This window comes from Varanus komodoensis, unplaced genomic scaffold, assembly GCF_004798865.1.
Source record: "Varanus komodoensis strain SLA01 unplaced genomic scaffold, ASM479886v1 scaffold28, whole genome shotgun sequence".
In the NCBI taxonomy this organism is placed as follows: Eukaryota; Metazoa; Chordata; class Lepidosauria; order Squamata; family Varanidae; genus Varanus; species Varanus komodoensis.
In genome coordinates, this window is record NW_025335727.1 from 5,757,558 (window position 1) to 5,772,091 (window position 14,534).

General features: G+C 42.4%; 1 protein-coding gene across 1 annotated transcript in view; it reads right to left on the minus strand.

Annotated features, from left to right (window-relative positions):
- NAALADL2 (N-acetylated alpha-linked acidic dipeptidase like 2) overlaps positions 1–14,534 on the minus strand; it is a 414,058-nt gene that overhangs the window by 320,644 nt on the left and 78,880 nt on the right. The window contains exon 2 of the mRNA XM_044434625.1: positions 7,855–8,125. Coding sequence (XP_044290560.1) covers positions 7,855–8,125 — 271 coding nt within the window. The remainder of the gene's footprint in view (positions 1–7,854; positions 8,126–14,534) is intronic.

Below are 14,534 nucleotides of genomic sequence, written 5' to 3' on the forward strand. Positions count from 1 at the left end.
TGCAATATGTCTAAGATCTTTCTACTCTCTGTTTCACGGGATCTGTCAGGTGTAGCTTAAGTCATAGAGAACTATATTTACATCTTCTTTAATAGCTACCATGCAATATAGCTTACCCTTAGAGGAAAAACTTAAGGGGTGGGTGGGAGTCTAAGGATCAGAACAGTTAGCAAATAAATCTATCTGAGATAAAATGTAAACAGTGTCAAAAATATAAAGAATAAATGGCGAAGGTGACCCTGCCCATATACACAAACACATAAAAGGTCTTATACTAGCAATGTAGACATTTTCCATTATCCTGAACCCAGCAGATAAGTGGGCAGTGCTTTCCATTTTACCATTCAATTCATGCCACCCCCATTAAAACCAAAGGAAAGGCACCCCAACCCACACTTTGATGATACCAAACTCCATTTCTCTGTAACATCTGAATCAGCTGCAGCTGTGCAATCCCTGAATCAATGCCGGGACACAGTGATGGTTGGATGAGGGCCGATAAACAATGGCCGAATACCAGTAAAATGGCAGCCTTATGGAGGAGTGGATTTGGAATCCGGGAGATTGTCCAATAATCTGTGCCGAATAAGCTTGCACTCCCCCTGAACAAACAGGTGTGTAGCTTGGGGTACTTAGAGGATTAATTTTTATCACTTGAGCCCAAATGGACTCAGTGGCCAGACATGACTTTTACCAGCTTTGCCTGGTATTCCTGGGAAAGCTGTTCCTCAATAGAGATAACCTTATGTGGGTAACCTAAAAACTGGATTATTATAAGGTGTTGAATGTGAGGCTACCCTGGAGGACAGTACAGCTGGTGGAAAACAGAGCTGCTTTATTGCAGTCTGGAGCAGCCTCTCCCTCCTGTGTAGGGAAGCGATGGTCACTGAGGGGATCTCAGACCCACCAGTTCTGGTGAGGTGACAGTGAGGGGCAGGCCCTTTTTGCCCTTTCTGATTGGCACCAGGAAGGGGCAGTGGAAGCAGGAGCTGTTGAAGTTAGTGCCCTACTGAGGCCACATTCTGTAGCCCTCTGGAACAGTGTATGCCTTGCATGCAGACAGTCCCAGGTTCAATCCCTGTCAGCTCAAAGAAAACCCCCAGTCAACAATGCTGGGCTAGGTAAAACAAGGGTCTGAGCTGGTATACATCAACTCCCATGTTTCTCCTCAACAGCACCATTTCCTGGACCAGAGCGAGGAGCAGGAGAACAAGCAGTTTGCCCTGGTGAAGTTGCCATGGAACAAGTCTAGAAGCTCTTGCCAGTGGGCTCCTGCTGTCATGTGGGCTTTTGGCTGATGCCTGACCATACTTACCCTTGATGTCACTCCTGAAGCCGTTGACCACATGCAGGCATGATAGTGGATTTGCTGATTAAACATGACCTCTGCCACACAACTGTGCTGTAGTGGCTTGTGTTGGGCTTGGCTTAGGAAAGCATGGATTCTACTGTCCACTTCACCACAGAAGTGATTGGGCCAATGACCACCACTCACATTGATGTGCCTCACAGAATTGTCATGGGAGAAGAAAGTATAAACACACACACACACACACACACACACACACACACACACACATATGGTGCTTTCACTTTGGAGAGATGTCTGGATAAGAATATAGTAAATATAGAATATAGAATTAGATGAATCAGTCTCTCTGAGCTGCACAAGAAAGAAAGTTGGAGACAGGCTAAGGCAATGCCTTCGCAATGACTGGGTAGCCAGTTGTTGATGTCTGGTTCATTTTAAATGAAGGCACAGCTATCCATCTGGCAAAATTAAACTGAACTGCAGACAGCTAAATTTGGTTTCTGTCCGTCGAAAATAACAATCACTTGCCATTTGATTTCTGCTCTCTAGGGAAAAGCACTTCTTCAGATGCTAAAAAGTTTAATGAAAGGTCTTTTTTTTCTTTGCACTCTGCTGTACTAGACACAACGGTTGTTCAATTTCTTAGTTCAGAGGCAGAAAATGGCTGAGATTATAAAAATGCATTGCATTTACAGTCTGAGCACATGTACACATGTAGCCATAAGTTCAGTTGTGTGGAAGGGCAAGGCCATTCTTTAAGAGATACATACACAAAGTCACCCAAGTTCTTTCTGCTGCCGCACTGTTGTAAAGGATCTTTGTCATATTCCATGTACCTGAGGCAAAGCTGACTAGGTATTGGGAATAGGGATGTGTATACAAGCAAAATGCTGGATTACAAATTCTCTGAATTTCATCTTGAAGCACATTTCTATATCAGGCTAAGAGTATTTTTTCTCATATGAAAACCCACACATTTTTTGTGCATAATTTCCCATATATATTCATCAGTTGTGCATATATTTGACATATGTGTATTCTTCTATCTTTTAAAGTGTATCTGCTGGACATGCACATGGTGGGCATGTCATGAGCAGAGCCAGCTGGTGCCAGAGGTCAGACTAGATGGCCCGGGAGACCCCTTCTGACTTGCTCTGTTTCTCTGTTTCTATTTTTAAAAGTACACATTTTCCATCAGTATTTTTTCAAATATGCCATCAAATACCACCACCACCTTCATGAATTACAAGCTCGGGAACATGCAGACTTTGATCACAGTTTGAGCTCATGCCTGTGGACACCAGGAGACATGAACTTGGAAAATGCTGATTGAAAATGATTTGAAACAAATTTCTCATGAATTCCAAGCTGGGAGTGAAGGCAACCAGGCAAGCCCATCCCCAACATGAATCATGAGTTTCTGCAAGGGGGCTGCAAGCACATTTGGCCAAACACACTTACAAACTTCCCCACAACAGGGAACAAAACTTATCCAAACTGCTGTTCTCATTGGAACAACATTATCACATTGTTCACTCATGTTCAGTTGAATACCAGCTGAAAGCCTTCAACTGTATGCTAATTTTCCAAGTTCTCAGATGTTTTTAGGACTTTTGGGAGCAATTGGTGCTACATAGGATGCTAAGCACCGCACATACGAACTCTTGCCCAAAATGTGCACTCAGCTAAGTGCTGGGAGGTAACATTGAAAGGTGTGCCGCAGAAAATTCAGCAAGATGCTGATTATTGTCCAGGAACAATGCTTTCCCCAGCACTGAAGGCGAAACACTCTGCATGCTTAGGAATGCTATTAAATTGCAGTCTGTACATGACTTTCTTGTCACAGACACAATGCAGCAACTAGCTATTTCTTCCTCCTACAGATCTGAACTACAATACATCATTCATGTAAACATTGCAATGCGAATTTTCCCACCAACAGGACCACCTGCTGCAAAATCATACACTGAGCCCACCTGTCATTATAATAGGGTAAACTGTGCCACTTTTCCAGTACAGAATGAATTACAGAAAGGTAGCCAAAGAGGCCCATCCATCACTTGTACTCTGCGCATTGGGAGAAAAAAAAAGAAGATTCTACATACCAGCAATTGCCGCTCAAACTGTTACTAGAAAGCGCAAATTGGAGACCCAAGTGCAGAAGCGGCCACAAGATGAATGGACATGACAGGTTTTCAAAGAAGCAGCATGCTGCAGTTCTACAAATAACATTGTCAGAAGCCACTGAATCCTCTAGTTTGTCTGGCAGCCAGACTTTGGAAAGTCATTAATAGTGCCTTTTGCTGGGAGTTCAAGTGGGAAGAAAGAAAGGCAGGGGCAACAGAAATGCATCAGTGGCACACGATTGGATCTATTTAATAAGATGTAAGGCACATCAAAGAGACAGTGTGAGCCTGTCTTTGGAAGGGTAGCCATCACATTTCAGCTGAATGGAGGTTTCGGGCTAAATCAGAGCTTATCATTTGGATGAAATGTAAAAGCAAATTTGTTGCCTATAAATGCTGAGCAAGGTTGTCAAGGACATTCATAGGGATGCCATAAATTGGAGACAACTTGATAGCATGTAGCAACAACAACAATAACCAATATGCAGATAATGCTGTAGTGTATGTCGTTTAATCTAATGCAAGTGAGGCACTCGATTTCTGGATCAGCACTGGAACAGACTGGATGAAAGCCAATAAACCAAAGTTCAGTCCTGACAAGATGGGCTGCTATTGTCGTGAACAAGTCACTTCCCTCTCTCCCTCTCCTTCCCCTTTCCTCCAGGTGACTCCTGCCACTTCTAAGCTAGACTTCAAGAATGCTGGACTGCTCACTTCACCTGTCTCCTCCTGACCGGGAGAAGGAGCTCCCCCTGCATGCCTTCCCACTGCAGGTCCCTTCCCAAGGACCCTCTGCCTTGCACCCTCTGCCTGAGAAACTTCACTAGGGAACCCTGAAACTGCCATGTCCACAGCTCCATGCCCTCCCCCCTGCTCCTCTGCCTCTTCTTCAGAACTGGATGGATCCATCTGTACTTTGTAGTGGTGCACCAAATTATCACTGGAGTTATAGGTGTCCTTAATAGCTCAGATGGATTTCTTTTTTTAAACCAAACTTAGAGATATAAACCAACCATGACTCTCCTTGAACAGAAAGATCCTTGTGAGATTTTTTTTGCTTGGCTGTCTCTTGTTGTTCTTTTTAATTAGATGGATTTTGACACGCACTTTCTAAGCTTTCTTTTGCCTAAAAACCATATGCAACATAAAATAGCGTTCAACTATGGTGGTTGTTTGCAAATATTCAAGATAAAGGAATGGTGGTTATATCTGTGATGGCAGACTTTTTGTACTACTTAAGGTAGGCTTTACACTCTGGGATCTCTCATTTGGGATTCTGCAATGAGGCTGCCCTTGAAAATGGTCTGAGAACTTCACCTACTCCAAGATAGGTGATGGATGGGACTGGCTGATGGGATTATTTTATGCCAGTACTCTGACCTGGAAATGGACTAGTAGCCAGCGAACTATTAAAGTGCTAGTTTTCAATTTGACGGCATGGGGCCAGGTTACCTGAAAAAGAATCTCCTCCCATGGTTGCTACTTGGATTGTTAGGACATCATTGGGTGCCCTCCTCCAGCTGCTCACCTGCACGACAGTCAGCACCTTGCCTGCAGAATGTCCAGAGAAGCTCACCTGGATAGATCATTCTTGAAAATGAGAGAAAACTTAATTCTCCCAAGCATGTTAATCACTGTCTTTGTACAGAGAACATGCAGACGGATGTGGAACTAGGGGCAGCTGGATTTCAGCAGCTCCTGCCACAACGCAACCCTTGTGGTACAAGGAATGCGATCTATGCTCAAAAATCTCTACCGTCTCGCTTGCCAGCCTGATCGGTGCCTATTCCTGTATTGACCGGCTTGGCCACAGCAATCGTCATCTGATTCATTTCTACGTATGGCACAGGCTGCAGAGAACTGTCTGGCAGCAACCAAAAAAAGGGCCTTTTTCGTGGTGGGACCTGCCCTCTAGAATACCCTGCTCCCAGAAACAGAATATGTACCTCCTCTGATTCAGCCCAGAGGGTTTTTTTATTATTCACTTCATCTTTTGATGATATGCAGTGTTTGTCACCTTGATGTCCTGTTCGCTTGTTTGTTTTCAGAGGGTCACTGATCTGTGTTCATTATAATGCTCATTTCTAGTTTTATATTTTGGTTTTGATCATGTGCACAGCTTGGATGTGTTTTAGATGACAGGTGTCATCAAAATAATTTTAAATGAAATAAAACCTTGCTTTGACCTAAGAAGCTGTGGCTTCTTGTTGGGCCTTTTGCACCAACACAACATCAGCTGGATTGCTTTGGATGGGCAGAATGCATTATTGAGTAAATTTACAGTGGTGGGGCTTGGTATCTACTGAAATCCATTTGCAGGTGGCTATGCTTAATTATACAGTGTGTACAACAGATGGATCTTCAGTTCAGGAGGCCTACAGATATTTGGAGCACACGTTTCCCAAGAGCAGGTGTGGGTGCTTAGAAATTTATCTCTCCCCAGGCTCCTCTTCCATGTACCAAATGTAGATTACAGTCCCTCTGGGCTTGGGCTGTTCATTTCTATGCTTGGCTGTGCACCTAGCACTAAATAAATGTTAAATAGCAGGGAACATTATATGTGTGCAGCCATGCAGTAATTACAGATGTGCCAGGATGAAAGAATTGCTCCATTAGAGCAAAGGATGAATCTCATATAAACTGATGCTTCTGAGGTTTTGAGTTTTGCTTTCTGGCTATTCCAGGCCTGTGACCAAACACAACCACTGCTGTGCTCTATCAAGACTCTATCAGGGCTAAACAAACAAACAAACAAACATGTTGTTCTTTTGTCTTCCTGAGGATTGTGTTCGACATGAAGGTAGCATGTCCATGTGTTTAAATATGAAACTGGCCCAATCTCATAGGCTAGTTTCATGCTTAAATGCAGAACCCTTACCATGCACGCAACTCTTATCCTGAAAACAATTTCTCCCTATACTGTGCTTCTTTTCCAACCAAGCTCCAGAAAGGTGGCAAGCCATGTGTACAGGAAGACTTGCACAGACTTCACTAATGAATTCCTTTTACTTTGAAAATCATATTTACCTCTTCTTTCCATGTGTTTGGGACAAGGCCACACTTAAACATTTGGAAACATGCATGAATGAATGTGGCTGCAGGGATGTGCAATTCATCAAAATCTGACCTTGTTGGGATTCTCTGATTTCCTCCTTGAAGCTCATCAGACCTTCTCTCTGTATCAGAGTGTGAGCCTTGAGGAAGGTTTTCCCCTGCACAAAGAATGTGCATATTTTCTAAATGTAAGCATCATTGTGCACATTTTGAAATATGCACATTGTCTCTTATGCATGTGTGAATCTGTGAATTTTTTAAGTGTACACTTTTTGCTTGTACATCTTTCATGGCATGATCTACTGTATCTAAACAACCAGAATTTTCTCAATCTTGTCTTAAGTGGAGATAATAAAGATTGAATTGTGGATTTACCTGCATATGTTCTATCTTGACCTATGATCTCTCCTCCTTAAAGGTAAAGACCAAACACTCATGCTGCAAACTGGCAAGCATAGTCCCTACCCCTATGAACACTAATTGCTTCCATTTAATTAATTAATTAATTAATTAATTAATATGTCCATTTCTATGCTGCCAATTAATTAAAAGTCCCTAGGCATTTTTTAAAAGAATCTTTTAAAGATCTGATTCTGGTGCTGTCTTTTGATTTCTCTGCTGCTTATTGTTTTGCATTAAACTGCATTTTGTTTGTTAAACAGCTGTAGTTTATTTCATATTTGTAGCTATTCTATGTATCTAGTTTATTTCGTATTTGTATCTACTTTAATTTTTCAACTGTTTGTCATCCACCCAGTGAACATTACTTATTGGGCAGGAGACAAAGGTAATAATTTTTTAAAAGTTATCGTCGTATGTATAAGAGCCAGTGTTGGACTGGGGACCCAGGAGCTTCCGGTTCACGTCCTTGTTTAGCCATAAAGCGCACTGGGTGGGCTTAGGTCGGTCACTCACTCTCAGCCGAACCCCCCTCACAGGGCTGCTGTTGCAAGGATAAAATGGAGCCATGTAAGCTGTCTTGGATTCCTTACAAGAGGAAAAGATGTGGGAGATAAATGCAATGTAATAATTCGAATGTATCAGGATGTCTTTAAGAGCGATAACACCCAAAAGTATACTGACCCTATCTGCATTTGTTTTTTCTAGAACAAGCAGCAGGCTTGCTGAAAAATGTACAGAATTTCAATCTCCGCTTGAGAAGGCATGCAACATAATAGAGATGGATCGTGCCAAGAATTGTGGCAATACAATAGGCTGTATCTTAAATGTTCCCCCATACCTATTTAGCTTGTTTTGAGACCAACACATGATACATCATTCCACTGGCTTGAGTCTCCATGGAAGCTATTGCTTTCTCTTTCATTTTTACACCAAAATGACAGAGACAAATGTCCACATTACCGTGAGAGTTCCTTTGGCGGAGTAAGCAGCATAGGAGTACAGAAGGTCTTGACTGTGGAGGTTTGCGGTATCCTTGTTACATCGCTGTCCACTGGCATAAAAGCATTCCCCAGTGTTGTTCAGAGTCACTGTATTTGGAGAAGAGCTTGGCAGGTCAAGTAGGACAGAGTAATTAACGAGTTGGACATCTTCAAGGCCATAGGATGTCCACTGAACCAGAAGCTTCTTTGCAACATCTCTATCTTCTTTTCCATGAAGCTGCATCAGATCTCTGACAAGAAACAATAACAATAGTACTGAATTAACAAATGGGATTTTCCAAGAAGAAGGAAGCTTTTGACTGTATTTTTAAATGCCTATAATCAGACATCCTTTCAGTGGAACCCAGTGAAGCTTTTCCATTGACAGATCTATTTGTCTCAGCATAGGAACGTTGGATTCCTTTCGACTCAAGGGCTGACAAGAAGTTTGCAGACAATCTCAGGGGCCACAGTCAAGCATTACATCGGGCCAAAGGTAAAAGGGGCAGATCAAAAATTACTCCAGGTAAAATACTGAAGGTGCATGGAGTGGCCTCCATGCCGGAGGTTCATCACCTCTGCATCAGTGACATGGAGACAGGCTGATTGCCCTTTCCCCCTGCTCAGTGTTTCTGAGAAGGGGCAGGCTCAGTGTTAGGGTTAAGACTCTGTAGGTGGGAGAAGCTGCAGAAGTCTCATTGCCTGAGTAGACTTCTGTAACTTCAGCTGCTGCTTCTTGCATCCATTTTCATATGGTTAGAGTGTTGGACTGAGACTCAGGAGAGTCAGCTTCTAGTCTCCGTCCATCCATGACGCTCACCCAGTAACTCTGGACCAGTGAGTGACTCTCAGACCAGCCTGCCTTGCAGAATTGTTGTCCAGATAAAAGGGAGATGTGACCTGGCTTGGATTCTTCAGAAGAGGGAAAAGGATGAGATACAAACATGATATAGAAATAAATAAACCACTGCATTACGAATTTCAGAGCGCATTGTGCATAGCAGGACAGAGGCCTCCCAAATGGTCAAAATGCTGTGTGTGTGGTGAGGGGATGAGAAAGGAAATCTTCCCTGATTAGTTTTCACATGCAAGGTGGAGGGTAGCATTTTGTATTCCATGCGAGATCAGATGGAGGCAAGGAACAAAATGTGGGGCAGAAACCTTGGTTAAACACAGCCAGGCTAATTCTCTAATCTCTAAGACTGATGAAGCAAACGTGGGGAAAGCAGCTGCCAGTGGGACTGACTGGCCAGGAAAAATAGGCAACCTTATGAGGTTAAGAAAGTAGAGAAGGAACAAGGGACAGCATTTGTGGACCAGAGCTGGACGTACTTTGTTGCAGAGCTGAAGTCTGATGACAGAAAGGGACATGACTTAAGTAGAGGGGAAGCAGAGGCACAGCGGTGAGGACTAGAGCAAGGCAAAGGACCCATGAGCAAATGGGCCCAGGAGAGTTCATGGTGTCATGATTTTGGCCTAGTGCTGGGAGCCTGCTCATTGTCTGTCCTTCACATCCCTTCCATCCCCTATCCTTCTTAATACAGATTTACTCCCTCTGGTCACGTGCCATTTTCTTGCCCATCTCTTCCTGCTGTAGTCCAGGAATTGCAAGATAATCATCCAGGTCACATGAGCTGTACTCCCACCCCTCCCAGCTCCTTAGAAACTTGTTCCTGAATTCTTGGGGGATCTTCAAAGTGGCCTGTAGTGCAGCACAAGGAGATGGAGGTTGACTGAGAAATCCAGAGCGCTCACCAGCATGTGGGTGCATGGGAGTCTTTGTACATGACCCACAGTGCCTCTCTAGTTGAAAAGCTCAGTGGACATTTCAACAAATGGCACTCGCCATCTGTGGTCTATTTTAATTCCAAATAAAGTGCGCACACACATCTCAAGAGCAGCGAGCTTACATTAAAGACTTTGAGCTCTTTTCAAGAGAAATAGTAGTCAAAGGTCAACTCTTTGGATTTAATCTTTTCCACTTTATCTCCAATAAGTCTTCAAACAGACTGCACAAAATAGACAAGTTAATCCAATCACCAGTACATTACAAGCCAGTGATTTCATCGGCTATGCCCTTTAATGCAATGACACAAACTTGGACAGTCCCAAAATGCACAAAGTCATTTGATTAACACAATAGCTACTTGAAGATCCACATTTCCCACAGGTGTTGGAGGCATTAATAGAATAAATAATGGAAGGAAGCTTATCCCATACAAATAAGATTGAGGCACTTCCCACCAGCCAGCCCTTGCTTCATCAAGGAAGGTGATTTTAAATGAAGAGTACAATTATGAAATTGTTCATTGCAGAGTGAAAAATGCTTTCTACTTTGAAATTGAATGAGTATGCTATTGAAACTTCAGTGACAATATATTTGATTGAATTAAAGTAAGGCATGTGCATTCCTTATTTACTCCATAATTTCTTTACAGAATATTACAATCCAGACGCAAGTCATGTCCTAAGCTTTATTAAATCAAATCAGCAGGTATTAAGTGTTTCTCATTAGTCTTGGGAATCATTTAATCTAGCAATCAAATGCTTGGAAGTTTTTCTGGCAAGATTAAGGCTATGATCCTAAGCCTTCTTACTAGGAAGTATATCCCATTAGACTAAATGGAACTTTCTTCAAAGCAAACATGTTTGGATCATTGGGCTGTAAGCAATATTTATCCCTTATTGGCAGTATCCAACCGGATCACACTAAAGGCTTTGTTGCACTCATGGGAACAACCATGTGTGCAAAAAGACTTTTGTACTTTTCAAAATGCTTATTTGCAGTAGAGACGGGTCAGGAGAGCTTCCATCTGTGAGATTTGCTAACCTGTCCTATTCTGGAAGTAAGTGATTCCTGTAATTCCGACTTACTTTTAGAAGCATGCAATCTGTCTTGCATGAACAGTCATTCCCACAAAGTGTATGGACACAATCGGATACTACCCAGTGTTTATCCATTGTTCCCAGGCATCTTCTTTATTTGTTATATCCCCTGGGTCAAAACTATTTCATGTTTCATGTAGGTAGATCCAACTGAAAGCAATGGGACTTAAACTAGTCATAACATGTGTTCCATTATTTTCAATTGTTGTTGTTTAGTCGCAGTCATTCCTGACCCACCACGACCCCATAGACAACATCCCTCCAAGCTCTCCTGTCCTCCACCACCCCTCAGAGTCCACCCAAGCCCACACCCACTGGATTTATTAAATCACTTATTTAACCAAGTTGGTTCCCATGATACTTACTAGCTCTCAGCTGGAGAATTTTATACTTACATTTTGTTTCACATTTCTATGATTTCTCAACACTTAGTAGTCTGTTGTAAGCAAATTCTGCTAGAAAACTCTTGTTATAGTTGATCTGAAGCAATTTGTGATTTGCAAGAATTTCATTTCTGTTTAGAAATTAGTCATTTTTTTCCTAATGGCTATTCTGAACACAAATAGGAATGCATTTTTCAAGTGAAAAATAGCAAATTCCAAAACTTGTATAGATATTTGGAAAAATGAAGTGCACCCTTTTTTAAAAGGTGCACTTTCAAATGTGCATTTTTTAAATGCACATGTCTATGCTTTCTTCAGGGACTGCAGGTGATGCAGTGGTTTAAACTGCTGTGCTGCTGGGCTGGTTGATCAAAATGTCGCCAGTTCGAATCTGCACAACGGGGTGAGTTCCCGTTGCTCTGTCCCAACTTCTGCCAACCTTGCAGTTTGAAAGCATGACATTCAAGTAGATAAAAAGGTACCACTTCGGTGGGCAGGTAACAGTGTTCTGTGCACTTTGGTGTGTAGTCATGCCGGCCACATGACCACGGAGACTGTCTGTGGACAAACGCTGGCTCCCTCGGCAGGAAATGGAGATGAGCACCGCCCCCTAGAGTCCGGCATGACTGGACGTAAGTCAAGGGGAAACCTTTACCTTTACCTTTACCTTTATGCTTTCTTCGGTGGTGAGTACACACTTTTGAAAAACATGCAAAGCAATCACAAAACCTCATACACTTTCCCAATAGCATTTGAGCAAACACAAAAACATGTCACAACAGAGAACAGCAGTGAGACAAACTGAGTTACATTAGAACTATTTCAAAACATGGGAGCATCTCTTTTTGTCTCACCCCGAGAAGTGGCCTGAAAGTACAATCTGTGATATCAAAAACATGATGGAACATTCAGAAATGATCCAAACTTTGTTACAGAGGCTGGTTCACTTCACTTTAGGTTAAGATATACGAAAAGCAACAGCAAATTTCAAACAATGGAAGGAAGTAGGAGATTTCAGTGACAGCACTGTTGAAACGTGATGCATGAAGGTGGTGGTAAAGGGGGACAGGCAGGCAGGTAGATCATATCACTTGAATTTTGATATAACTAGAATATCATACATGAAATACTAATATTATTTTCACAAGCGAAACAAGATTTCTTTGCAGAATGTCCCTTGCTTAATTCATTAATAGTTAAACTATGTTTCAGGGAATTCTGGGATTCTGAATAAGAATGTGCTTCTATGGCACATTTTAACTTATCTTGGAATGAGGCCATGGCCTCACAAGTTTGCACAAATCTGCATGATCCCCCGTCACATGCTGAGATGCCTTGGCCAATAAGTTCGCACAGAATCTGTTCCCTGAAGAGAAAAGGCATGGAAAGCATCAGTTAACCTGTCTACACAAGAGATCATAGTTCACCTTCTGTACCACCTTCTGCTCCAGCAAAGTGATATTGTGCAAGGCAGTAAAGAGGCTGAAGCCTTCACAAGAGGATAAAGCAATTTGTCTGTCCAGCTCATCAGCCACAATGGCAAGGATTCCCTGCAAGTGCAGCAACTGACAGTCCCCAGAGCTGGAAGGATATGACTGTGGTCCTAAAGAAAAATAAACACTTGCAGGACACAATGATTTTTGAACAAATAGGCTTTCATGGAAAACAGCTGAACTAGGGTGGCTGGCAGGAGGTGGTGGGAAATGATTTTCACTAGCAAGATATACTTTCACGGTTGCTTCATAACAAAGACAACAGGAAGAACGATAAGAGGCGAGCTGGAGTCCACATTTTAATGGATATTTGGAGACCATGGCAGGACCTGGTAACTAAACGATGAAGCACGAATCACAGGAATGAAACTGGTGGCAGCAAATGAGAGGGATTCAGGTGCCAATCCAAGAGTACAAAAACCAATTGTTCAGTTAACAGGGGATCTTCTTAGCCCTTCTTATGGAGAAGAGCCAATGGCCTATCTGAACAGGTGGGATGCAATCCTCCAAGAACCCCTTCTAAGGCTAGGAGTTGACACTTTGATGCCCACCAGATTTTTGAGTTCCAGTTCCCATAAATCGCAGTCAACATGGCTAAAAATCAGGGAGCATGGGGGTTGTATTCCAAAAGATCTAGAGAAACACTCTATGACAGGAGTGGGAAAACCTTCTTCTGCCCAAGCACTGAATTCCACTTCAGAGGGGCTCTAAATGTCCCATTGACAGGATGTTGCAAACAATTAAAAAGCTGAGCCCCAAATATGTAACCTCTAAGGGCTAATTAAGCATGTGGCTCTTATTACCAGCAACTAAACCTTAGGAAAGGCATTTTGACCATTCAGAGCAGAAGAAAACTGTACAAATGTTGGAAAATCACCAAATGATTGCTGGTGACGGAAAAGGGATGTAGCCCAGGGTAGAAGGGTAGACATGACTATCTCAGGAAGCACAGAAAGTGAGGGTGGAGCTCCAGAAGAGCCCTACAGGTGGCTGCTCTTGAGCTAGATCTTGTGGCACAATGATCTCCTAAAGCAGGTTTAGCAATGTATCTTGTGAAGTACAGTGCATTGAACATATGTAACAGGGGGAAAATCAATCTGACCTTTTAAAAATCAGATCACTATGAAATTTGCTCACAGGGGATCCAATCTTTAATCCTATGGATACTTAAACACCTTCTAAGAACCCTTTTCCCTTTGGGAGGACCTGAGCAAGAGGAGTTCTGGTATCATCTCCCATTTCTCAGCAGCACCAGTGCAGGGATTCCCCCGTTCACTCTCCATGCATGGAGAAGCCCTCTCAGCATGGAGAAAGAGGTGGAGCGGAGTGGGAGGGGAGATTCCAGAGGATCTTCAGAGATGACCCCATCTCCTTGAAACCTTCAGGACACTCTAATGAAAGACATCCTCCGTCCAAGACCTAATGATGCATTTGCTTACTTTGGCCTATATTGAATAGGACTTTCCTGGAGCTGGTGTGTGTGTGCGGCATTATCTGGTTTTCACTGTTTTATCATTGTCTTCGCATATGCTTTATGTTTTATGATTTTACATTTCTTGAGCATAGGCTTGAAAGAATTTGTCCCCAAAATGTAACAATACTGTATATTGATTCACTAATAAGGCAAACTTGAGCTAGACTGGAAATAGACTCAAGCATCTATCTGGACATTAAACGTAAAACTAAGCCAATGGTTATTTCGGTTTGTTGTGTGCAATTTTGGGGACATTGTCCCTGAAAGGACAATGGCATTAAGCAAACCCTTAAAACCAAGGTTATGAAAATCGCAAACTTTAGGAAAAATAATAGTTTTGATAGTTTGGTTCACACAGGCACAAATGTTGGGTGATTTTTCAACTCTTGATGGCTTTTACATGAATTAAATCCTTTGGAAAGCA